Source organism: Lynx canadensis, chromosome C2, assembly GCF_007474595.2.
Source record: "Lynx canadensis isolate LIC74 chromosome C2, mLynCan4.pri.v2, whole genome shotgun sequence".
NCBI classification, from domain to species: domain Eukaryota; kingdom Metazoa; phylum Chordata; class Mammalia; order Carnivora; family Felidae; genus Lynx; species Lynx canadensis.
Genome location: NC_044311.2, coordinates 109647868 through 109674938, shown reverse-complemented (window position 1 = coordinate 109674938; position 27071 = coordinate 109647868). Strand labels below are relative to the sequence as shown.

The window sequence follows — 27071 nt, the reverse complement described above, 5'->3', positions numbered from 1 at the left end:
AATGAACAAATCAGGAGACTATAGATGCTGGCGAGGATGTGGAGAAAAGGGAACCCTCTTGCACTGTTGGTGGGAATGCAAACTGGTGCAGCCATTCTGGAAAACAGTGTGGAGGTTCCTCAAAAAATTAAAAATAGATCTACCCTATAACCCAGCAACAGCACTGCTAGGAATTTACCCAAGGGATACAGGAGTACTGATGCATAGGGGCACTTGTACCCCAATGTTTATAGCAGCACTCTCAACAATAGCCAAATTATGGAAAGAGCCTAAATGTCCATCAACTGACAAATGGATAAAGAAGATGTGGTTTATATAAACGATGGAATATTACTTGGCAATGAGAAAGAATGAAATAAATTATATATATATATATATATATATATATATATATATACACATACACATACATACGTGTGTGTGTGTGTATAATAAAGATTGAATGTTAGTTTAAGAAAAAAATAAAGAAATAATGGCTGCAAACTTCCAAAATGTTTGAAAAAAAGAAATGATCCTCTTGTAGGCAGCAAAAAAAAAAACAAAAACAAAAACAAAAAAACACATGTTGTTCAAGGTCAGCTGCACTGCCTTCCTTGTTTCTTGTCTCCCCATTAGAATGTCATTTCCCTGAAGGAGGAGATGCTGTGTGTCTTGTTTATTGTTACATCCCTGACATCTAGGACAGTGCCGGGCCCATAGTAGAAGCTTAAAAATTATATTTTTATTTTATTAAAAAAATTTAATTCTAGTGTGGTTAACATACAGTGTTATATTAGTGTCAGGTGTATAATATTGATTGTTATTCAACAGTTCCATATATTACTCAGTGCTAATCAATAGAAGTGTACTCTTTAATCTTCTTTACCGATTTCACTCATCTCCCTGCCCACCTTCCCTCTGGTGACCATCAGTTCTCCATAGTTTTTTGTACTATCTGTTTTTTGGTCTCTCTCTTTTTTTTCCTTTGTTCATTTAGAAGCTTAAGAATTATTTAAGAACATATCTCTTTTGAACTGATTTTTGATAAAACAAAATATTGTGATTCAAGTTCACATATCAAGAATTTGGAAAGTTAGCATTTTATTTTTTTGTCTGTTTTTGGCCTAAGTGTAAGAGGTAATTGTTGTGACCCAGTTTCTGGCATAGTTATACCAAATTTCCAGTACTTTTTCCCTGGACTCCACACTCTCCCACTTTTTCACACAGCCCTCCATCTAATATTGTCCAAGCATGGACTCTAGCCCAGGGCCTGTGCTAAGTGCTGGAGACAAAAGGTGAGTGAAACACAGTCTGTGTCACTGAGGAGTATGGGGCCATACCAATGGTGAACAAAGTCCTGAAAGAGCACATATCTGGGGACAAGTGTCTCTAGTAGGACTCATCTCTGTTCTGGGCAAGGCCTAAGGAATCTGACCTGTGATTTAATGCTACATAGATTTATAATCTGAAAATTAGATAGTGACGGAATGGACATTCTCATCAGTGTGAGCCATTTTCCGAGTCCAAGGGGAATAAAGAATTTAAACCAGAATTTGTCATTTTAGAGATTATACTCTCAGGGCTATGTGGTGAAAAATTAAAAACATATTTAATTTCTATTCACTTTATATATCCACATAACCTGCTTATTTTAAGAGACCTGGTTTATTAATTGATTGTGTTGAGTAGCATTTATAAGAATATTTCATCTTAAGGTTCTGTGAAATCCTGTTATTTTAATTTTCAAATGCAGATACATATTAGAAAGTAAATGTTCTCAAATCTAAACTTGTATTCCTGTTATTCCTTTTAAAGTGGTGTCAATATCAAAATGCCAATCAACTCCAGCGGACCTGATTGGGTGACTGTGATTCCCAGGAGAGTAAAAGGTAAGAAGAATGAGCTTGATGATTTGTTGTTTTTCTTGCTAAATGGGTTGAGGCTCTGTGGTTTCACTAAATGTTATGAAAACTTCTTTCCTCCTTTTAATATGCCGTGGTTACTTCTGGGCACAATTGAAAATACTAAAAGAGCTTTTTAATTAAAATAAATCAGACCTTATGTGCATAATCTTGGGCTTTGCTATTTATACTGCTGTGAAAGTTGTCTTCTTCCCCTTCCCCTCTCTGGTTGGCTGCTCAAGAGACTTCAGTGCTATACTGTCCGATATGGTAGCTACTAGCCACACATGGCTATTTAAATTTAAATTAATTAAAATTAACTAAAAATTAAAATGTAATTCTTTTTTTTTAAACAAAATTTTTAATGTTTATTTATTTCTAAGAGAAAGAGAGAGAGAGCCAGAGCACAAGCAGGGGAAGGGCAGAGAGAGAGGGAGACACAGAATCCGAAGCAGGCTCCAGGCTCTGAGCTGTCAGTACAGAGCCCAATGCGGGGCCCGAACCCACAAACTGTGAGATCATGACCTCAGCCAAAGTCGGACACTTAACTGACTGAGCCACCCAGGCTCCCCTAAAATTTAATTCTTAAGTCACACATCCTCGGGAGCCATGTGTGGCTGGTGGCTACCATGTTGGGCAGCATTTTATATGGAATGTAGTGTATCCATCATTGCAGAAATTCTGTCGGATATCACTATTCTAGAGTTATCCAAGAAACGTGTATGAAATCGGCAAGGAAATTTTTAAAATCAAAAGCATTATGTTACTGAACTCTGGTTTTCTCAACGTGTGATCTCTGCATTAGCAGAATCAGCTAGAATTGCAGATTCTTAGGTCTTACCTCAGGCTACTGAATCAGAAACTCGGGCGTGGGGCCTAGCAATCTGGGTTTTAGCAAACCTTCCAGGTGATTTTGATCCATTGGCATTGGGTATTGTTAAAAGTAAAACAATATAGAGTAAATGTATTTGTTCTGTTTTAGCCACGGTGACTTTTAGAAAGAAAGGATGAATATTATTAAGGAAACTTATGCAGATGGCAAGGCCCTTTTGGCTGTTGAAAGCATATATGACAGTATATATGATAGATACTGCACAGATACTGGCAAACACTATTGCCATAGGGCCTAGGCGTGCAATACATGTGAATCTAGCCAGGGTGGGTATTAGTCATAAGCATGCCTTGTGTGAATGGTGGGGGAAGAACCTAAGTGCAAGCACAGCCTGTCTACAGCTCTTGCTGCTTTGTTGTGCAGAAATGTGCTCAGATGTATAGGGTTTCTTTTTTCCATGAACAAAAATCAGAAGTCTTAATCCTTAATCTTTAAATGTAATATCTCCAGATTTCAAAACATTGGCATCCAATTGCAAACATTTAAAATATTGTGTGGGCTAAATAAAATTATTGTCTGTGGCCCAGATACAGCCAGGATACTGCCAGTCTATATATCTCTGGTCTCCACTATCATGTGCCACAAGAAATCTCAGTCTTTTCCTAATGAAAGCTGTATTTTATTTACTTGAAGCCAGTGAGTTACTAATTTTATTTAAATTTTTTTTTCAACGTTTTTTTATTTATTTTTGGGACAGAGAGAGACAGAGCATGAACGGGGGAGGGGCAGAGAGAGAGGGAGACACAGAATCGGAAACAGGCTCCAGGCTCCGAGCCATCAGCCCAGAGCCCCTTCGCGGGGCTGGAACTCACGGACCGCGAGATCGTGACCTGGCTGAAGTCGGACGCTTAACCGACTGCGCCACCCAGGCGCCCCTTAAAAGATTCATATATGAAACATCATTAATAGAAATACTTTTATTTGCCTTTATTTGCCTGGGCCTCAACCTCGCGTCTGTTCCCCCTAGTCCTGCACTCCTCATACTCTATCCTTCTCTGCCCCAGCCCCAGTCTTCTGGCGTGGCTGCCTTATCCCTGGATGTCTAGTGGGATGGTCAGCGGGTGGAGTTTTGGATGGTTTACCTGCACCTGACAGGTCTCGATGTTCAGCCAGTAAGTGTTTGTGGGTTTGTGATGTACTGTTCTGTTTAGAGAGAACTAGTAAGAGAACTAGAGAGATCTGGTGGAACTAGTGAGACTTTTGATGGATTTTTAGAGGAAGAAAGGAACCGTGAATCAATAGGAGAATAGCTTGGCTTTGAGAAGACCCCCTCAGAGCAGGTACATTACTGGAAGGAAAAGAGAAGGGAAATTGCTTTACATAACATCAAAGACACCCAGCCTTGGAGGACTTCACTGCAGTTCACTCTCATGACCAGCAGGGCGCACTCAAAGACCCTAAACCAAGGGCTCACATGCCTCCCACCTTCCCTCCCTATGTTCCTCCCTTCATTCCTTTCTTTCTCTTTTTTAATATAAATATATTTTGTTTTTGGAATATTTTAGACTTAAAATAAGTTACAAAAATAGTATAAAGTTCCTGTATAGCCTACACCCAGCTTCCCCTTATGCTAACATCTTATATAACCACAGAATACTTCCAAAACTAAGGTTTTAACATCAGTACAGTATCATTAACTAAGCTGTAGAGTTTACTTGGATTTCATGAGTTTTTCCACCAATGTCCTTTTTCTGTTTTAGAATCCCATGCAGAATCCCAGGTTGCATTTAGTCACCATGTTTCTTTAGTCTTCCTTCTGTGACATTATCTTGACCTTTACACTTTGAAGAACTTTGGTCAGATATTTTTTAGAATGTTTCTAAATTTGGATTTTTAAGTATTTTCTAATGATTGGAATGAGAGTATGCATTTTTGGAAGAATAGCACAGAAATGATGTTGTGTCCTTTTAAGGGAGTACATGATGTCAATATGTTCTGTTAACAATGTTAAATTTGATCACCTGGTTAAAGTGGTGTCTGTCAGGGTTCTCTTCTCTGTATCCTGGGGAGATACTTTGAGACTGTGGTAGGCTGAATAATGGCCCCCAGAGATATCCAGATCTTAATTCCTCAAATTTGTGAACGTTGCTATATATGGATGGCAAAGGAAATTTTGCATGTGTGATTAAGCTAAGGGTCTAGAGATGGGGAGAGATTATCCGGATAATCTGAGTGGGCCCTAAATGCAATCACAAGTGTCCTTTTAAGAGGGAGGAAGAGGGAGATTTCATACAAAAGCAGAAGGCAATGTGACAGTGGAAGTAGAGAGAAATTTGAAGATGCCATGCTGCTGGCTTAACAAATGGAGAAAGAGGCCATGAGCCAAAGAATACAGGTGTGGAAGAGGAAAGGGAACAGATTCTTCCCTAGCTCCTCCAGAGAAAGCATGGCCTTACTGATACCTTGGATTTGGTATCGGTGATACTGATTTTGGATTTCTGGCCTCCCTCCAAAACTGTAAGAGAATAAATTTGTGTTGTTTTAAGCCACTGAATATGTGGTAATCTGTTATAGTAGCCACAGGAAACTAATACAAAGACATCCTGGATGTCTCTGTATTCCATCAGGATGTAAACATCCTATTTCTGCTTATACTTTCACCCACTAATTTTAGCATTCATTAATAGATCTTGTCAGCAGCAATTATTTGGGTGGTATTTAATGGTGACTTTCTAATCTCTCATTTCTAAGACATTTATTAATTGGAATTTTTCTGTAAGGAAGAGTTGTCCCTTCTTTCCCATTTATTTAATTATGTCCATATAGACTCATGGCTCATGATTATTTATCTCATTTTTTGGATTATTACCGAATTCAACTGTTATTTATTTTGTTGCTCTAATTGCTCCAATTTTGGCAATTGGGAACTTTTTTAATTTGGCCCCTATGCCCCTTTGACATGCTAACGTATATATGTACCTATGATACGTATATATGTGTATATATATGTGTGTGTGTATGTATACATATATGTGTATATATATGTGTGTGTGTATATGTGTGTGTATGTGTGTGTGTATACACATTTTTTTTCCTTAAGCACTTCCTTAGTCTCTGACATGTTTCACACCCATTTGTGTGTTATTTGACCTAGACTTGGAAGGGTTCATAGTCTTTCCACTTTTATTATTTTACTTATGAATCCTATATTTTGAAGGGTTTTATTTCCCTATCAACATTTTTAAAAAGTATTAGTTAATTGATTTTCCTGCAAGTTAAACTTATTCTAAGGTGCATATTTAGTCTGCTGAACTGTTTGAGATTACCTGTCTTCCCCCATGCATGGGTGTAATTCCAGTCAAAAGCAAAGAAACATAGCTTTTAATTAGATGAAAATAGCTCATCAGGGATAAGTATCTGGTTTCTGACAGGCTTTCCCAGTGTCAGAATTGCTGCTGAATTTTTATTAGCACCTGTACTGTGGTCCCTAGATTATCATAGCCTGATAGAAGCCTTGATGGCTTCTAACCTCATCAACAACTAAACTAGAGTTCATATTTTGGGGAGAAGCTTACTGAGAGTTTGGGATAAAACTAGATTTAATAGCAACAGAATAAGCATTAACATCTTTGTAGCCTTTTGCTATTTTCTTTATCTTTTTAAAAAATTAATTAATTAATTATATTTTAGAAAGAAAGAGAGCCAGTGGGAGAGAGGGCCAGAAGGAGAGAGAGAGAGAGAGAGAGAGAGAGAGAGAGAGAATCCCAAGCAGGATCCACACTCAGCACAGAGACCGTTGCAGGACCCAGGCTCAAGCCCACAACCCTGGGACTGTGACCAAAGCTGAAATCAAAAGTTGGACACTCAACTGACTGAGCCACCTAGGCGCCCCTTTTCTTTATCTTTTGAGGTGTATCTTACGTACAGTATAGTACGTGGATTGCAAATATATAGTACAATGGAATTTTACATTTGTATCTGTAACTGTGGTAGGCTGAATTCTAAGATGACTCCCACTGATCCATGCCTTTATATAATTCTTTTTCTCTTGAGTGTGGGAAGGACCTGTAAATGTGATAGTATATCACTCCCATGACTTTAAAAAAAGAGATACTATCCTGGGCAGACCTGACTTAATTGGATAAGCCCTCAATAGGGACCAAGTTCTTCTTGAAGAAATTCAAAGTGTGAGAAGGCTTCCATGTGAGCGGGATTCTTTGTTGCTGGCTCTAAAGATGGAGGAGGCCATGTGGCAAGAAATGTAGACAGTTTCTAGGAGCTGAAGGGCATTCCCTGGCTGACAGTGACCAAGGAAACAAGAAACTCAGTATTATAACCACAAGGAACTGAATCTGGCCAGTAATTGAATGGGGTTGGAAGCAGATTTCTCTTGTCTACAGAAAGGAACACAGTCCTGCTGTCAACCTGATTTCAACCTGTGAGACCCTTAGCAGGGAACCCAGCTATGTCATGCCCTGGACTCTTGGCAGAACTATGTGATATTAAGTGTCTCTTGTTTTTAAGTTACTAAGTTTGTGGTGATTTGCCATGCACCAATAGAAAACTAATACAATTACTGCCACCCATACAAAGATATAGAATGTTTAGAACATATAGAATATTTCTAGCATTCCAGTGTTGCCCTTTATGATTAAAAACTATTAATACTACTATAGCATTGAACTTTCACAACAGCCCTTCAAAGTAACTACTAATTTACCCATTTTATAGGTAATTGAAGCAAGGTCCAGAGACTGATACGTCATCATTTTGACATCTGCTCTGTGTCTGATGCTAGACTAGACTCTGAGAATACAGGAGATGAGTAAGATGAGAGTTTTAAGTGATTTCTGGGGTCTCCTATTGGAGACGTGGAGTCAGACATAAACCAGGACCTCTGACTCGAGTCTAGCCCTTTTTCTGCTATCCCTTAATATGCTTGGGAGGTGTGGGGGAGGATGTCTTAACGTTTGGGTTTGTCTGCAGTAGTGGAGTTCATCAACTCTCTAGTTTCTAAATGCATCCAAATGGTGGAGTAAATGATAAAATAGTGTTTTATGTTGTTCGATGAAAACCATACTAATGACTTTATGGATGAGACCTCACTATGAGGTTGTTTAGAAAATGGAAAGGTGCTATCACAACAAAGTGGACAAAGCTACTTTAAAAAAAAAAAAAAAGGTTTATTTATTTATTTTGAGTAGGGGGGAAGAGAGAGAGAATCCCAAGCAAGTTCCGTACTGTCAGTGCAGAGCCCGAGCAGGGCATGAACTCAGGGAACTGTGAGATCGTGACTTGAGCCAAAACCAAGAGTTGGATGCTTAACCGACTGAACCACCCAGGCACCCCTGGACAAAGCTATTTTAAAGACAACCACCTTCAGTTGGAAAAAATACTTGGTACAGAATACATTTTATTTGGTTAACTTAGAAAATCAAAGGGCTCATATGCTATGTAAAATCCAACTGACTGATATCATTTGGGGGTAGGAAGCTCCCCACAACTGTATCAGTAGTGAAATGTATGCCTTTGTAAACAGGACCACCTTTACCACTAGCTGGCTCTACCGCTCTCTGGGAAACTTCGGCAAGTCCCTCTGTGACGTACCATCTTCACCTTTAAAAGACATTTGGACTAGCCATTATCTGAGGTCCTTTCAGCATTCTTTTAATCTATAGGTATTTCTACCTGTACCTGTTTAGCTTCCCTCCGAAAAATGCTTAGGTTTTAGGGGACTAAAGTATAAAGAAAAAAATTAAATTCCCAAGGTTTTCCAGGGGGAGACTCAAGGGTAAACTCAAGCTATAATAACTGCTGTGTAGCCAGGACTTCTCGTAGTCCCAGTGCTTGACAAGTTGTACCTGAACAGCTCGACACACGCTGTCCTCATTTCTCATCTCCCTGAGATGGCACCCAAGCGTTCCGGTGCTAATTGTGTTCCTTGAGGAGAGGAATTGTTTGATTCTCTTTCTTTGTCTTGTCTTGTTTTTTCTCTCATGAACTATATACTCCTCATTGGCCTGCCTTTTACTTTTCTCACTTCTACAGATAATTCTATGCTATGAAGTTAAGGGACGTGTGCACTAACATGCACTCACTCATACCTCCCAGTCTTAATTCACACTGTCTCCCTCTCACCCAGCTCTTTCTAGATATTTGAGGGAAATTTTTTTCTCTGCTCTTCTCTTGTTTTGTCCCATTTGTGGTCCAAATAGTCCTCGTTTTGGCTAATGAATGACATGGGATGACACCCTTTGGAGGAAACTATAAGCTATGAGTTTTAAAGAGAAGCCAAGACATTTTAGAGAAGCAGGGACCTTAACCTGCAGATAATTGAAGCTATCCCTTCTGATTTTGCATAAAGATCTTATCTGCTTTTGATAACCATCCACAAAAACTACTTCCTTCACCATCAGTATTTAAGAAAACTGTAAAATCTAAGCAATAACTCCGTTTTGTTTTAAAACTATTTTGGGGGCGCTTGGGTGTATCAGTCAGTTAAGTGTCTGACTCTGTTTTGGCTCGGGTCATGATCTGATGGTTTGTGAGTTTGAGGCCCTCATCAGGCTCTGCGCTGACAATGAGGAGCCTGCTTGGGATTCTCTCCCTCTCTCTCTGCCCTTCTCCTGCTTGTGCTTTCTCTCTCTCTCTCCCCTTCTCTCGAATAAATTAAAAAAACCCACAAAACTATTTTTATTCCACATGTATAGTTCATTAGGGGTTATATTATTGATTTAAGAGACTTTCATATCTTATGTGAAAATGCATTCCAAGTTCCAAGAAATGCGGTCTTTTTAAAGAACTTCAGACTGCTTAAAGTCTTAATAAAGTAAGAAATGTTTTTGTCTCCGCTGACCATAAGAGGGCAATGTAGGTACATGCATTACACTTTAAAAATCTGCTCTGTTATCTAGTGCTGCATGTGTGAAGAATTAATGTCAGTTCAGTAATTGATTTGCTTTGCTTGACTTAACTCTGGTAGTAAATAAAATTAACATTTGAATGGAAATGGTAATTGTTTCCTGTGTGATATACACTTTCCTTTATAACATGTATTTGGCACAGAATAGCCAAATCTTCTGAATTAACCATGGTAAAAAGTGTAACTTCAAAATCACTTTTAATTCCCCTTCTAGTAGATGTTTTCTTTGGGCCCCAGGTGTCTGCTCTGGAGCTCCCTGTCTGTATAACCTTGACATGATGATATAATGAGGAAGCTTTGGGCAAGGTGTGGTAACATAGTAAAGTCATACTTGGTAACATGTGGAGAAACTGTTTATGAATAAGCCAAATAAATATTTACCCCCCCCCTTTTCTTTTCTTTGACAATAACATTTTCCAAGTAAAGCTTTTAAAAATGCTGTTTACTTTTCAGCTTAGGCCCTGAATCTTCAAAGAATTAGCAGATGGCTGAATTAAAAGGTTAAATATGCACTATCTGTCAAATAGGGCATCTTCTTTGAAGGGAACAAAACCAAAATAATTTTGAGTATTATAATATCAAGATAATAAGCTGAAAATAGTCACAAATATGGGGCTCAAATTTAGATTTCTGAGTTGTATAAACATTTGGATTTTGAATTGTGGTTTAACAGGTGAGACTGGAGAATTACTGGATTATGATCAAGGTTTAAGCTTTGGGGTGTGTAAGGAAGTGATGTAAAATAATTGATGGTATTTGAAGATTGTAGATTTGAGTGTTAGAAACAAGTAAGTGTACACCTTCAGGAAAAAATCCAAAAAGAAAATGGCTGACATCTACAAACCTCTGTTTTTGAGACGTGGTATATATAGCACAGTGGTTAGACCATGGGCTTTGGGGCTCACCTGCTTGGATCAGGTCTTGGCTTTGCTGCTTGTTAGCTCTGGATCTAAGTCAAGTTGCTGTTCCAAAAGGCAGGGTTTACACTAGGACCTACTTTAAAGGGTTATTGTGAGCATCGTATGAGATAATATATTTAATTGCAGAGTAAACTCTCAAGAAATATTAGCCATCCCTGTCTGTTTATTTTGAAGCACTTAAAGTGTGTTGTTTCCACAACAGCATTTTCCAAGGGAGGTGTTAGGGAAGAAGGATGTTGACTTTCCCTTTGAAGGGTGTCCTGCCTCTCGTGTCATGTGTAGCTGGGCTACAGCCATGAGTACAAACTGCTGCTGCATTTTAAATATTGCTCATTGTAATATTTGTACATTCTTCTAAACCTTTTGTAACGTGGGGAATAGTTCTTTAGAGTGTGTGTATTTGGTTTCTTCGCTGTATTAAGTGGTGGTTATCTGAATTACTATTTGATTGCGGGACCCATGGGTTAAAATTTTCCTTTTATTAGGTTGAGGAACAGTGGGCTAATATTACTATGCGTATGTAAAATATGAATTTAAGGTGTTACTTGCCTCATAGGCCTTTGGATGAGAAACTTATTCCGGGAAAATGCTAGACAATAGTTAATGTCTACACATTTCCATGGTATTTGCCTGCCTTTATTTTTGGCTTTGATAAAAACATGCATAATCAGAGGGAATGCCCAAAGTCCCCTTTTCGCCTCTGTCCACCAATAATACCCTCACACACATTTCACATCTTCCTATTTTTGTGCAAAGGAGAACCTTTTGTAGCAAGGGGAAAGTCTGGGATTTCTTTGAGATGTGATGGTGGGAAATGTTACCCAGATACCAGCACGCTAACAGATATAGGGCCATAATTTTGTTTCTTGGAACATTTTCCATGTATGGTTAGTTGGAGGAGACTTTCAGAATATCTAATTTTGTTTCCTTTTTCTTCTCAGAAACCAACAATCTAGAACTATCTCATGGCTCAGGAACTTTTCCTTCTGGGTATTATTATAAAGATCAGTGGAGGCCCAGAAAGTTTAAGATGCGCCAGTTTAATGACCCTGACAACATTACAGAATGCTTACAAAGAAAAGTGGTGTATTTGTTTGGTGACTCAACAATCAGGCAATGGTTTGAATACCTTACTACGTTTGTTCCAGGTTGGTACTTTGCATTTTGTTTCATAATTCTTTTCCGCATGCACAAAATCAACTTTCTTCACTCCAGTGCCCGAGGAAGGGCATCAGGTGAGGAAGCAGTTATTTCTCTGTAGGACTAAACAGGTGTCCTGACCCTGGAGAGATGTGTGATGGTTTCTGATCCATGGTGGGGTTGTGATGTATTGATGGAAGCACTGGAATTGAAGTTCATACCACTGATGAGCTGTGTGACCTTGGACATGTTATTTACTTCCCAGGGCTTTATTTCTCCATGTGCAACGGGGCAGCTGGACAGAATCACCTTATAGGTGTCTTTTACTTCTGATATTCTGGGCTATAAAACAGAGGTGGACATTTTCAGTTGTTTCTCTCCTAGTTCTGTTTAGTCAGACTTCAAGTTTAAAATAGATTTAACTGGAAGGAAGCAGCCAAACAGACTGTGGTCCATTTTAATACATCCATGCAGTATATAGCCTTTCCGGTGTCATCTGCTGGGCATTCCATTGATATGATTCTGAGATGAGCTGGCTCCTACTGAGGGAGTCTTGGTAAGTCCCAGCATTCTTAGCTTCCTGGTGTCACTGCTGGGCTCCTGGGGTGCCCTCCAGACTCGGAATAAAGCCGCACTCATTGGAAGGCCCTCCCTTATTCAAATGGGCCTTTTCCTCTTTGTGGAAGGTGTGGATGGAGTGAGGAGGAATGAATCTCAGGTAACAGTACTAAAGACCCTGCTTACAATTGAGAGAGCTGATAAATAATTCCATGGGAACTATTTTTGAGGGCTATACATGGGCAGGACTTTCCATAAAGCAAATTCCCATAGTTTGTTGTGAGCTGTTGTTGGTGTTGTTTTTCTCTTTTATTTTTTTTACACTAACCTCATTTCAGATTTAATTTTTCAAAGGAACGGAAGAAGTAGATACGGTCCCCAAAAGTGGAAAGTTAATTCCAGTTTTTGTTGTGCTTTTGTTTTTTTATTGACACAAGCATAGTTGAGTTTGGTCAATAAAGCATAAATTAAAAACTAGGAAAAGGGATATAATTTGTATGGCATAATGCTAAGCATGTTTTGATGCTGACTAGGCAGGGCCCTCCAGAAGTCTATAGTTGTTTGTTTAAGTTCTAATGACAGAGCTCAATATTTCCGTTCATAGCAGTGATCACATTGAGTGTCATAATTATTTTCCACTGTATCCTTTGCAGATAGATTTTCACCTGATAAAGCCTTGTGCTGGTGCTTGATTTTAATCAAATGAAAAAAATGGTAGCTTGAGCTTGTTGAGTTTAAATGGAGCCAAATGCTAAGTCGTAATGATTTAGGTACGAAGATCTGGAAGAGGAGACTAGGACTGCATGGAGAGAAGAGTGAAAACTTTAACCCTTAAGAAGAATGTAGGACAATTAGGGTGTGATGTTAGTTCTTCAGAATTGGCTGTAAACTCCTTGAGAGCAAGGACTGTGACTTATCTATCTGAGCAGTGCTGGCTAGTGGCACTACAGTGGCTGGCCCTGAATAGGTACTTAGGAAGTGTTAATGGACTTGGATTGCCAGAAGTTACTTAGTCTGTTCTCTGTAAGGCACTTGTAGGGACATTCAGGGATATGAGACAGGCCCTCTTTCCTTATGGGGCATATGCTAAGTGATGAATTTTACAGACAGGGTTTTTCAGAAGTAACAAAAGAGAAATCCTGACTGATTCCTGGGACCTTCAGAAGACCTCAGAAGAGCTGGACTTTGAAACACAACTTAGATAAAGGAAAGGGAAAAGTGAATTCTAACTTGTCTGCTGTCTTTGTTATTCTTGTGACAGAGATAGACATTCTGTAAGACATTAATATGATTTTCCACCCATAGGGTGAAACTGAAAGTCAAAAGAAACAGGGTTGCTTGTTTCTTTCATGTATTTCAAAAAGTATTTGGTTACTGTTACGTGTTTACTTAAAAAAGCACAAGTTATAGCCCTCATCCTGGAAGAAATAGTATTTATATGTTAGAATAGTGATGTATAAATGCCAAATTGATTTTTAGATATTTAGCAATCAGTGCCTACAGGAAGATTTCTTGACCTAATGGTTAGAAGTAAACAGGTTATTTTGCTTCTGAGGTATATAGACATACATATAGAATCTATTACTGATGGTTTAAATAATATGTTAGAATAAAGGTCCATTGAGGCCAGTGAAATAGGTATTACCTTTACAGTTGTACCTTTTTGTTGTACTTTTGTGGTACTTTTATTTTAAAAAAAAAAAAACGTTCTCTTAAGCCACTAACTAAAACATGATCATAATATATGTGCTTGTTTTGAACATTTTTATGAATTTGAATTTTCCTTGTTTCAGATTTAGTGGAGTTTAACTTGGGTAGTCCCAAGAATGTGGGTCCCTTCCTTGCGGTGGACCAGAAGCACAACATCCTGCTCAAATATCGCTGCCATGGTCCACCCATCCGTTTTACAACTGTCTTTAGCAATGAGCTTCGTTATGTGGCAAATGAGCTGAATGGCATCGTGGGAGGGAAGAACACAGTGGTTGCCATAGCTATATGGTCTCATTTCAGCACCTTCCCTTTGGAAGTGTATATCCGGCGGCTCAGGAATATCCGTCGAGCAGTGGTCCAGCTCCTGGATCGAAGCCCTAAGACTGTGATAGTCATTCGGACAGCCAATGCCCAAGAGCTGGGGCCTGAAGTGAGCCTTTTCAACAGTGACTGGTACAACTTCCAGCTGGACACCATCCTTCGGAAGATGTTCTCAGGGGTTGGAGTGTATCTTGTTGATGCCTGGGAGATGACCCTGGCTCATTATTTACCCCACAAGCTACATCCGGATGAAGTTATTGTGAAGAACCAACTGGACATGTTCTTGTCCTTTGTGTGCCCCTTGGAGACCTAGCTTGCCCTGGAAGGAACTGGAGGAATCACATTTTCTGCATTAGAGACAGTTTATGGGAGGCCCCATGGAGATATTGCTGCTACTGATATGTACAAAATTTCAGAAAGAGCTGGACTTTATATAATGATTTGTAAGGAGCTTAGAAAATGCAGGTTGCATTTATATCTACCTACAGGATTTATTCCAATCTTTACATAGCCATGGGAGAACCATTATTAACAACATCTACACACTGTATTGCCCTTGTAACCAAAGATGCTAACGAGTGTGTTTGAATTAGCCTCTCCGGAGAGGGGAGATTACTATGCTAAAAACTGAAAAATGTTCTGACCTAAATGGTTGGTAGTGGAGTGTGTGTAGCTTATCTGGTAAGGGCGATTGTGCTTATCTGCATGAATAGCACGGTGGGTCCATCTTCAGTGTGATGAACTGATGAGGCGTATGGTTAGGGGCTCCTGTGACACACTGGAGCCTGCTGTGTCTCAGGAGTTTCTCTTGATTCACCTTTTTTGAATTACTTGAAAAGGCCAGTATCTTTGGTTAGAATTTTTTAGTGAGAACATTTACAGTGTTCTGCTTTTATCTAGAAAAGAAGCAAAAGGAGAATACGAAAGCGGTTAATATGAAATCTGTGTGTTGCACTGATACTTGCATTGGGCGGTTGTTACTTACTTGATTCAGCTAAATTTTACATGACGAATACTTTAAAATAATCACTTTTGGAACTGGAAGGGGGAAATGTAAAATGGAAATTTATTTTTGTGTTTTGAAGTTTGAGGGTTTTAAGAACTGACTTTTATGTAAAGAACGCCATTGTTTATTATAAACTTGTACAAGTTACTTCCATCAATTTCAAGTGTTTCTTTTTTGGTTGTTAGTTTGGATCACATACCAACATTAGAAATGAAAATCTAATTAGAAGTTAGATATTGAGATCTGTAACAAGTATTTCTTGATGGGGACATAAGGTACACACATTCTGTCATGCTTGGAAGTAAAAAACTGCTATCTTAAGATACTATCAATTTTACTTGACTGTCTTTGCCTTATTAATTTTAAATGGGTTTAGGCTAGCATGGGGCCATTTAGTAAGCACTCTTTTCTTTTTGAGCCAGAATGGATTACAATCTAGTTTTAGTTATCCCTTAATGGACATATGAAGAGACTGGAGAGACTTTAGAGATGAAGACTGATGCTAAAAGCATTCTCTTAGGAGAATGGGTCACGGAATTTGGAGTTAAGAAGTTTTTTTAAATGTTTATTTATTTTTGAGAGAGAGAGACACAGAGTGTGAGTGGGGAATGGGTCAAGGAATTTGGGGTTTAAAATTTTTTTTAATGTTTTTTTTATTTTTGAGAGAGAGACACACACAGAATGTGAGTGGGGGAGGGTCAGAGAGCGAGAGAGACACAGAATCCAAGCAGGTTCCAGGCTCTGAGCTGTCAGCACAGAGCCCGACGCAGGGCTTGAACTCAGCTGTGAGATCATGACCTGAGCCAAATTCAGATGCTTAACTAACTGAGCCCCCCAGGAGCCCCAAGGAATTTGGAGTTTTAACTTAAAGAGTGTAGGGGCGCCTGGGTGGCTCAGTCATTAAGCATCTGACTTTGGCTAGGGTCATGATCACCTGGTTCATGAGTTCATGCCCCACATCAGGTGAGCTTGAGGCCTGCTTCAGGGGAGCCCTGCTTCTCTCTCTCTCCATACCCCTCATGGGATTCTCTCTTTCTGCTCCTTGATCACTTGCACTCTCTCTCAAAAACAAACAGACAGACAAAAACAAAAAAACTTCCTTTCTTAGACTTGAGGGCCATCTTCAAATTTGTAAAATATATATATGGGGAAAAATATTTTTAAATTATTTGAGGCTAAGGCTCACCAACAAGTAGTTAAACATATTAAGATTGCTTAATTTTAATGGTCTTTAAGCTTTAGTGTCAGAATCGCCTGGACTATTTGATAAAAATACAGGATGCCTCTGGGAACTGTGGAATCAGACTTTGCTACAAGCATCCAGTGATTTTGATGCAATGGCAGTATTCTACACTTTGAGAAATACCAACTAAGGGAAGAAGGAAGATAGAACTAAGGAAATAATATTGCTTGTCTATTATTTCCTGGGCTTAATCCCTAACATTTAATCCTGATCACCATCTAGTAGTGTAGGTGATATTAGGTACATTTTATAGATGAACTTGAGTTTGGATTTGAACAAAGGTATGTGAGAGTACATAGCCCTTTGCAACTACAACTTGTTGGACTTTTGTAAAGAGAGATGTTCTTTTTCATATAAGGACTTTCGAGCATTTTCTAAAAGATTGCTGGAGGAGGCTGAGGCATCATCTTCCCAGGAGAATTTCAATTTCCACTGCCTCTCCAGGGCTTTGGAGTGACGTTTCTTGTTTGTGCAAATGGTTTCTTGTGACCTCGTCCAGCTTCTATTACTTTTTGATTTAGTTATAAAAGGTCCTAAAGATTTGATGACACAGTTTCTTGACGTATTCTAATTCACTTTGTGCCTTTTCTAATTTGTCTTTCTATACTCTGGTGTGGAAGTTTAAAAAAAAATGCCTAAGTGTGGAGTTTGGAATATTACCTAAATCTTTCTCAGAACAATTAGATACAGTATTTTAATTTCTTCTGAAAAGTGTATTTTAGGCTAGTACCACACAGTTGTAAATACTAGCATGCCAGCAAAATAATATAGTTTTATATATTTTCCATTATAAATATAAAAGACATCATTGTTTTTAGAAACTAAAATCTAGACAAAGAAAATCTATGCAAAGAATCTATAATTCTATCATCCGAATGTGGTACGCATTAGCATTTTGGTATATTTTCTTCCTGGTTTTTTAAAAACCACATAGCTATAAACACAGATAATATGTAATTTGTATCTGTGTTTTTTTATTTAGCATACAAATATTTTTCTGTGTTAAATAGTCTTCATAACTGAATTATAAAAGTCTGCCCAACAGTTTAGCTAATGATACCATTATTTACATAAGTCGGCCATTATGGTTGGGCATTTAGGTTTAAAATAAAATATTAAGGGGTGCCTGGGTGGCTCGGTTGAGCATCGGACTTTGGCTCAGGTCATGATTTCATGATTTGTGGGTTTGAGCCCTGTGTCGGGCTCTGTGCTGACAGCTCAGAGCCTGGAGCCTTCTTTGTATATGTGCTGCCGAAGCGAGCACTTGGAGCCTTCTTTGGATTCTGTGTCTCCCTCTCTCTTTGCCCTTACTCCGCTCACACTCTGTCTCTGTCTCTCTCTCTCTCAAAAATAAACATTAAAAAAATTTTTTAAATAAAATATTAAAATGGGCTTATATGTAATTTCTTTGGATTAAATGTCATATAGGTTAAAATTCATATGGATTTTTATTTTGGAATGACAGCATTAATTTTGCTTAGTGGATCTCATTTTCTAGAACTCGATTGATTTGATGCTATTTGTGAAAGGAAGAATCCATAATTAGGCCCTTCTATGCAAATTATGTTTTTTAGAAGTTACCTTATTAAGGGTAACCTTTCATTAGCAATACAAAACAGACCTTTGGTGTTCTGGTATGATCCATTTTACCATTCTGAACAACCACTATTTTATTAAATACCAGTTGACTAACACTTCGGGGTTTCAGGTATTAAGTTTCAGATTGATACATTGGGGTGCTTAAGAATATATGGTAAACCTTGACATATCCATGTTACATGCCAGAGGTGAGTCTGTTTCTGGGCCCTATTAAAAGAAAAAGTTATTACTGAGAGAGGCACAGGGAAATTAACACCCCACCCCCAAAAAGAGTGTTCAGCATTACCTTTGGGTTAATTCAGTTTATTAACAGTAGCTAGTTGCTCATGCTAGAAATTCCACTTTTTTTTTTTTTAATTTTTTTTTTCAACGTTTTTTTATTTATTTTTGGGACAGAGAGAGACAGAGCATGAACGGGGGAGGGGCAGAGAGAGAGGGAGACACAGAATCGGAAACAGGATCCAGGCTCCGAGCCATCAGCCCAGAGCCTGACGCGGGGCTCGAACTCCCGGACCGCGAGATCGTGACCTGGCTGAAGTCGGACGCTTAACCGACTGCGCCACCCAGGCGCCCCTAGAAATTACACTTTTTAAAAAAAAATTTTTAATGTTTTTATTTATTTTTGAGAGAGAGACAGTGCAAGCAGGGGATGAGCAGAGACAGAGAGGGAGACACAGAATCAGAAGCAGGATCCAGGCTCTGAGCTGTCAGCAGAGAGCCTCACACTGGCCTCCAACTAGAAATTCCACTTTAAATGTATTCATTCCCTTGTGTTAAACATTATTCTCTTCAGTTTAGGTCTAGAGTGCAGTTCTCAGTGCCCTTAGAATGCCTGACTGTTCAATGTACACTAAACACGATTTTGAAGGTGTTCTTTTTCTCTTTGAAAGTGAGACCACAGTCCCTGAGTACGAGGAGCACCTAGGAATTGTGGGAAGCTGGGGTGGTGGTGGCGGTGGAAGATAAAAGAGTTGCTGCAGGCGGAAGTTTATGGATTAGAAAAGGTAGAAGGGCAGAAAGTGAACTTTCTAATCTGTGTCTTGAAAATGCAATTACATTTTAACTGTTTTAAAAAGTGTGAATTTAAGTATAATATTTTCCTTTATAATATTCTCCATCAAATGAGAAGTCAGACTTCTTTGAAGAAGGGCCTTCTGTTAAAGTTTTAAGGACCTTCTGGTGTTCAGCTCCAGATGCCGATTCCTATCGGAGAATCAGACATTTCCTGTCTAATTATAAAGCTGGATCGGAACTGTAACACTGCTGGGGGGAAGGGGCGGGAAGCAATGCAGGGAGTAGTTGTTAAGTGTCCCAGAAGGAAAAGGAGTCACAGTGAAACCAAATGTCATAGGCAAAATCCTTTAAGTGTTGCGCAATAGTTCATTCTCTGTTCAACCCACTCTAACCCCCCTGCCCCTGCGCCGGTGAAACTAACGTGATCTTCTTGTTACAGACCCACTGCTTTATAGATATCTCAGATTGTCCCAGATTGTCCTTTGTCTTTGAAAGCACGCGATCGCTCTACTACTTTTTGATTGCCATATTTTGAAAAGCTGTGTCGTAGAAAGTATCTACCTGCTCCCAAACTCTCCCCCGCATCTTGAAGCCACGCAGAGAAAGCTAAAAAAGAAGAGGTGAATCAAATGAGGGGGGCAACGCTAATGCCCGGTGTGGATTCATTGAGAATTTAAAAAGGCATCCCTAAGAAAAATGTTTTGTTTTTAGATTTGTTTCTGATTCCTCCGCGGGATTCCAGTCCAGCTCTTGGAGCCGGCCCTCTCGGGGAATGTCCGGGACTCGGGTCGGTACCTTTTTGGCTTGGGAATTTCCAGTATGCAGAAAAAAATCCACAAACCTAGTCCTCGTTGCCCCCTCCCCGCCTCCTCAGCCCCTCCTCTGTGCCCACGCAACCTTTCGACCGACAGTCTGTATTCTGTATTTTAGAAAATAGGTCCTTAGCTTCCCCCGCCCCCATTTAGAGTGATGAACAGAAAGCGGACGCTATAAAGGGGGACAGGGAGAGGGGCTGGCCTCTTCTTGCCATGAGGTCAGACGCTGAGTTTTAGAGAAAAAGGCTGCTTAACTGCTGCTGCTTATCATGTAACCTCAAAAGGAAACTGATCATCTTTCTCATGCTCTCACGTACTTGGGTTATTATCGCTGATTACAGCTGGAAACAATTGATTTGCCTTTACGTATTTCTATGACTTGGCTCTTCAAACACAAAGGTATATTTTTATTATTTGATATTTGGTATGAAAAACTATCTTAAATGCTAAGCTTTTACTTTTCTTTTCCCATATTCAGATTCTTTCCTTTGAAATCAGTCTCTGATACTTGGGTGATCATACTTGTTTTGGGGCAAAATATTGGGGGGCAGGTTTTTGGGGAAAGGAAATCAAGGATGTTTCTATAGCTTGGTAATGGCCATGAATCACATCTGTTTGCCTTGAAAACTCAGGAAGGACTAAGATTCTGGTGGAGGAGATAAATAGGATGCCTGATGGAAGCGTCATAAATCTGATGTAACAATTTATCTTTAGTCTGTGATGTTGGACTATGATACCCCCAAGGCAGAAATCTCCCAGGAGGTTTGAGTGTGGATTTAGAAGTGTGTTTTCTCATTTAATGCCCTCATTAACTCTTATGTTAACCCTGTAAAATTAAAGAAAAGTATTACAAGACCATTTTATGAATGAAGGAAAGCCTGAACTTTGTTGACCTGGCTGGACCCCCAGATTTATAACAATCTGTATAAAGAATTTGAAGGAATTTTGTGTGAATAAAACACATTTCTAGGTAGGGTGGATTAGAGATTCTCTCCACCGGGATTAGTGGATTAGTAAACTGGCCATCAGGTGGGTGTGTCCCAAAGTGCATGACATTTATTATGTACGTTTAAGCACTTGATAATATATATTCCCCTACTTTAAATCTGCCTTCAAAAGAAATACATTATCTGGGCAGGTGAAATATATTTTGCCTCTCTCACATAGTAGGTTGTTTAGACAATAAAAGGAGAGAAACATTTGCAAGGCTTATTCGCTACCCTCAGCAATCTCTGATAGAGGAGCGGATGGAGCTCACAGATCATCTAAATATGCAGATAATCCTGAATCTTTATTTGGCTTCAGGATACAATGTATGATCCACCATCCACTCTCCATTTTGCTTAGTCACAGTTGGGCAGGGTGCAGGGGAAGAACCTTGGGACCACAGAAGAGTCAGTCTGGGGTGAGTCGCACAAGAAATCAATGCATGGCACGTACAATGTCGAATGTTTCACAGCATACTATCTAGCATGGAGATGGTGACCATGGTCAGCGTAATTTAGTTGCTCAGATGCAGACTATTCCTTACTGAGGAAATGGAGGCAAACTTTTCTCATTCTGTTTTGTCCTGAAAGAAGTCGTCCTGCTCTCAGAAAGCAAAAGAAACCCTCTCAGAAGTTAAAGAGCCAATGGAGAGCACTACTGAGGAGGAAGATTTTCTATTATTCTGAGACCCACAATGAATTGTTCCTGAGAAAACCATTCCCTTTGGCTTATAGCTGACTGATCTGGTGGCCTCTTGAATTCTCCCCCACAGGTTAACAGGAAGATCAGGAGGCTGAACTTTGACCTTTTGGCTTTCTTGGCCTGATGATGAACGCCTGAGGGTGAGAAAGGCAGATATTCCTAACCTAGTGGGGTGTAGATGTTACCTTGGCCTTGGCTGATGTAGTTGAAAAGGGCAGTGGGATGTTTTCTAAAATTTATAAGATTCTTAGATATTTTAAATCAGTCATTTTTTGAATTTGCCTCAAAGTTACTGTGAATTTTACTTATAGGCATTTTACTGTGATTTCTTGTGAACTAAGGCTTTTTGGTGGTTTAGTACGCTTTTCACCTATTTGAATTTCCACTATTTTCTATGAGAGGAGGACACAACGCATACGTCTAATAGGGGAATTCAGCTCTCTGCTGACTGGCAGTTTCGGAGTTATGTAATCTTTAACAGGCTCAGAGAGCATTATGCCTCCTATGGTTTTGGTGAAGCCACTCATTAAAGCTAGCATATGTGGTTTCTGATTAAAGCACTTCCTGTTCCTTTAATTTGTGACTGTGAGGTAAAACACTTTCCTTCCAAATTTAGCAGATGAAAATATTTTACTGCTCCTTTGGGGGAGTTAGTAATAGGGAATTCACATTTATGAAACATTTGTGTTGGAAGTTGACCACCAAGATCTCATTTAGCCTTCATAATGGCATCTGAGGTAGACATAATTAGCTTTACTTTATAGATGAGGAAATTGAGGCTCAGAGGCATTGAGCAATTGGTTCAAGATGCCCCAGGTAGTAAGTGGGAGAGCTTGGATTTGAATCTGAGGGGGTTGTCTCTATAGCTTGCACCCTTACCACCAGGCCATTGGGATATTAGCAGAGTACAATGGGGAGAGGTCAACCTCTTTCCAGGGCTCTGATTTCCCCAGGGTCCTTCCCTTTCTCTAGCTCGCACCTGGCTACCTACCTGCTGCTTCCTGTTCAGATTTAACTGATAAAGTTGCCATTGATAACCACATAAGCCTTCCTATTTTAAGAAGACCCTAAAAAAATCTTTTGTACCTGCAAGAGTAAATCTGTCTGGTAGAATCTGTCTGATGAGATTGGCTGGGTTAGTGGATGAGGGAAGCCATTTTCGGACACAACACTTGCGATTACAAAGTAAAGGGAATCCTGCCCTTTGTTTACCTTGCCCCTCGAAGGGACATTTCTTTCTGTGCTAAAAAAGCTGAGGCTTGGAAGAACACTGCTAGTCAAAGCTCTGGTGAAGGGCCCACTGCTACTGCTTCTGGAGAGGAGCTGCGGGCACCTAACAAACCCATTTACCTGCTCTTTACCATCCCTGTTAATGCACAGTAAGTTAAGTAACTACCTGAATTATCTTATTTCAGAGTAGCCCCAAAGATAGAAATTTGCATGTTTTGTATCTGTTGGTTTTTTAACAGTTTTGTATGATCTTTTTCTAGTTTGCATTTCCTTTAGGCCCTATAGAGTATGATTGGGGTAATTAATCTACTTAGTTAAGAAATCAAATGCTCACGGGGCACCTGGGTGGCTCAGTCGGTTGAGCATCCGACTTCGGCTCAGGTCATGATCTCACGGTCCATGAGTTCGAGCCCCGTGTTGGGCTCTGTGCTGACAGCTCAGAGCCTGGAGCCTGTTTCGGATTCTGTGTCTCCCTCTCTCTCTGCCCCTCCCCTGTTCATGCTCTGTCTCTCTGTGTCTCAAAAAAAATAAACGTTAAAAAAAATAAAATAAAATGCTCTGATGAATTAAGGAAGAATTTTGATAGACATCTTGTAAAGCAGTTCTTCTCAAACTTTAATATGCGTAAGAATTATCTGGAGATCTTGTTGAACTACAGGTTCTGTGTCAGTAGGTCTAAGGCGGAGCTTATCATCTGGTATTTTTAATAAGTTCCCGTGTGGTAATAGTCCGCCCGAGGTCCACACTTTGAGTAGCAAAATTACAAGGCTCCTTAAATTCTATAATAAGAAAAATTATGGAATTTTTTCTTTAAAATTTATATATGTCATTTAACCATGTAGAAAAGTAAATTCTGTCATGGTTATGTAAAACAGCAGTGGTGATGCTACATTCTTTTTTTAAAAAAAATTTATTTAAATCCAAGTTAGTTAAAATATGGTGTAATGATGTTTTTAGGAGTAGAATTTAGTGATTCATCACTTACATATAATACCCAGTGCTCATCCCAACAAATGCCCTCCTTAATGCCCATCACCCATTTAGCCCATCCCCGTACCCAACACCCCTCTAGCAAACCTCAGTTTGTTCACTGTATTTAAGAGTCTCTTATGGTTTGCCTCCCTCTCTGTCTTTAGCTTATTTTTCCTTCCCTTCCCCTATGTTCATCTGTTGTATTTCTTAAATTCCACATATGAGTGAAATCATGATATTTATCTTTCTCTGACTTATTTTGCTTAGCATAATACATTCTAGTTCTATCCATGTTGTTGCAAATGGAAAGATTTTATGCTTTTGGATTGCTGAGTAATATTCCATTGTATATATATTGCATCTTCTTTATCCGTTCATCAGTTGATGGGCATTTGGGTGCTATTGTTGATAGTACTGCTATAAACATTAGGGTGCATGTGCCCCTTCGAATAGGAAATGCTACATTCTAATACATGATACCAAATATCTGAATTAAACTTTTGTGAAATTTTGTTAATCATCTAAGTGTTATATCTATACAATGGCAACTTCCAGATGTTTGAAGACACTAAAAATGAATTTCTCACTTTTTGTTCAGAAGTTTAGTAGTGTGCAGACACTTTTAATATTGCTGTAAGACTTTTGGACACATTTTAGCATTGATTAGTATGTGTGCATCCCCAGTCCTGTGATTATGTCAGTCAAATTTGCTGTTTGTCATGGCGCCCATGTTTTTCAAGTGGCTAACACTATAAATCATGCCTTCTCAAAGAGGGTGATAGTGTTCCCAAGAGGGCAAATTTTTTTCTTGGCAGAGGGAAATATCTTAGATATGATGGTGGTTTGTGGCCTTCTAAAGGACCATAATAGTACATAAACAGATATATAGTATATCTGCAGTTCTAAACTTTCATCAGAGGACAGTTAGGGATGAAATGGTTAAAAAGGCTCCATAGGGAAGGGGTGTGATAATGAAAGCAAGGTTGGATACACATCTGTAAATGCTCTACATATACGTAGTCAATTGTGGTCAAAAAGATTTTTCTCTGGCCTGTCCTCTCTTTGTGTCTTGTTTTGTGTCTGCATCATTGCCATAGATTTTTAAAGTATCTACTTCCAGAAGGGGGTGATTTCTGGTATTTCCCCCCATATTTCTCTATTTCAGGAATATTTTCTTCTATTATATCCTTAAATGTTTTTAATATTTTAAGAAACTGTCATCAGATATACATGTCATAAAATTTACCATCTTGACTATTTTGAAGTGTATAGTACAATGGCATTAGGTTAATTCACAGTGTTGTCTAACCATCACTATGATTCATCTTCAGAAATTTTTCATCTTCTTAGACTGAAAATCCACATGCACAGAACAGTACTTCCTATTCCCCTCCAAGCCTTCAGCCCTTGGCAACCACCATTCTACTTTCTATCTCTATGAGGTTGACTAAGTGCTTCATGTAGGTGGGATCATACAGTATTTGTCCTTTTGTGACTAGCTTATTTCACTTGGGATGTCTTCAAAGTTCATCCATGTTGTAGCATGTGTCAAAAATTCCTTCTTTTATAAGGCTGAATAATATTCCATTGTATGGATATACCCCATTTCGTTTATCCATCCATTCCTCCATGGTCAGTTGGCTTGCTTCTACCTTTTGGTCGTTGTGAATAATGCTATGAATATGGGTGTGCGAGAATCTGTGTGAGTTCCTGCTTTCAATTCTTTTGGGTGGTACCTGGATGTGGAATTGCTAGATCATATGGTAATTCTATGTTTAATATTTGAGGAACTGCTGTACTGTTTTCTATAGCACCAGGACAATTGCTTTTTCACTCATTTTGTGCAGTATTTTGCAGAGTGCAGTGAAAAGGTGTTTATACCATGAATGTATGACAGAAAATGATGTGAAGATCGGAGTAAATAATCTGCTGAATGATTCACCACCATGACTATTAAAACAAATCAGCCTCTCCTACACACTCACCCTTGCCTGTCCACGTACTATAATGTATATACTTACAAACAAGTGCTTGGCTGGGAATAACTCGTATGGGAGTCGAGGCAATGCATTTAGATTCTATATGGGTCAGATCCTTTTGAAAATGTACACCCCTTGCCATGGATTCCCACATTTATTTTTATTTTTTTTTTTTAAATTTTTTTTTTTTTCAACGTTTATTTATTTTTGGGACAGAGAGAGACAGAGCATGAATGGGGGAGGGGCAGAGAGAGAGGGAGACACAGAATCGGAAACAGGCTCCAGGCTCTGAGCCATCAGCCCAGAGCCTGACGCGGGGCTCGAACTCACGGACCGCGAGATCGTGACCTGGCTGAAGTCGGACGCTTAACCGACTGCGCCACCCAGGCGCCCCTGGATTCCCACATTTAAAAGAAACCTGGAGAGACTTGTGGGATGTTCAAGGATCAGAGCTACAGAGGTAACCCACAGATGCAAATGAAGGTTGACTGAACTGAGAACACCTTGAGTGTGGGAATTTTGTGCCTTCAGATTTTCACCCTCCTCTTCTTCTCCTCTACTTTCCCCTCTCACCTTGGCAATATAAGCACATGGTCACTCCATGAGTTTTGGTTCAACACAGAACGGGGAAAAAAAACCCAGAATGACCCAGAATGATAAAAAAGGTGAATTTTAAATTATTTTCTGATCTGTGAAATACTATTTTGAACACTGTAAGAAGTTTCTTTTTTTTTTTTTTTTTTAAATTTTTTTTTTCAATGTTTATTTATTTTGAGACAGAGAGAGACAGAGCATGAACAGGGGAGGGGCAGAGAGAGAGGGAGACACAGAATCGGAAACAGGCTCCAGGCTCTGAGCCATCAGCCCAGAGCCCGACGCGGGGCTCGAACTCACGGACCGCGAGATCGTGACCTGGCTGAAGTCAGACGCTTAACTGACTGCGCCACCCAGGCGCCCCAAGAAGTTTCTATTTCATACCTTTGTCAAGGGTAAAGGAGGTGGGTCTAATTAGGGAAGACAAGGTTTGGAAGAAATAAAAAATGATCACTGGGCAAGACTACTGAATTTACCCTCGGCATCTTTAGTATCATGATAGATGATGGAACTATCTGAAGGTGGCAGATGACGATGTATCATGGACCTTGCCAACCCTCCTGCTTTGTGCTGATGTTTCATATCTTTTAAACAGGCAATAAAACAGTCTTGTTCATCTGTGGCATTGAACACCATCCAGCATTAAG

At 39.3% G+C, this 27071-nt stretch overlaps 1 protein-coding gene across 2 annotated transcripts in view; it reads left to right on the top strand.

The window, feature by feature from the left end:
* The window catches only part of NXPE3 (neurexophilin and PC-esterase domain family member 3), a 42595-nt gene extending 26978 nt beyond the window's left edge, over positions 1 to 15617 (top strand). For both annotated transcript variants that reach the window (XM_030329706.1, XM_030329708.1), the window contains 3 exons: positions 1795 to 1868; positions 11496 to 11702; positions 14046 to 15617. In XM_030329706.1, coding sequence (XP_030185566.1) covers positions 1795 to 1868; positions 11496 to 11702; positions 14046 to 14596 — 832 coding nt within the window. In that variant the 3' untranslated portion in view covers positions 14597 to 15617. The remainder of the gene's footprint in view (positions 1 to 1794; positions 1869 to 11495; positions 11703 to 14045) is intronic.
* Positions 15618 to 27071: the final 11454 nt, after the last annotated feature.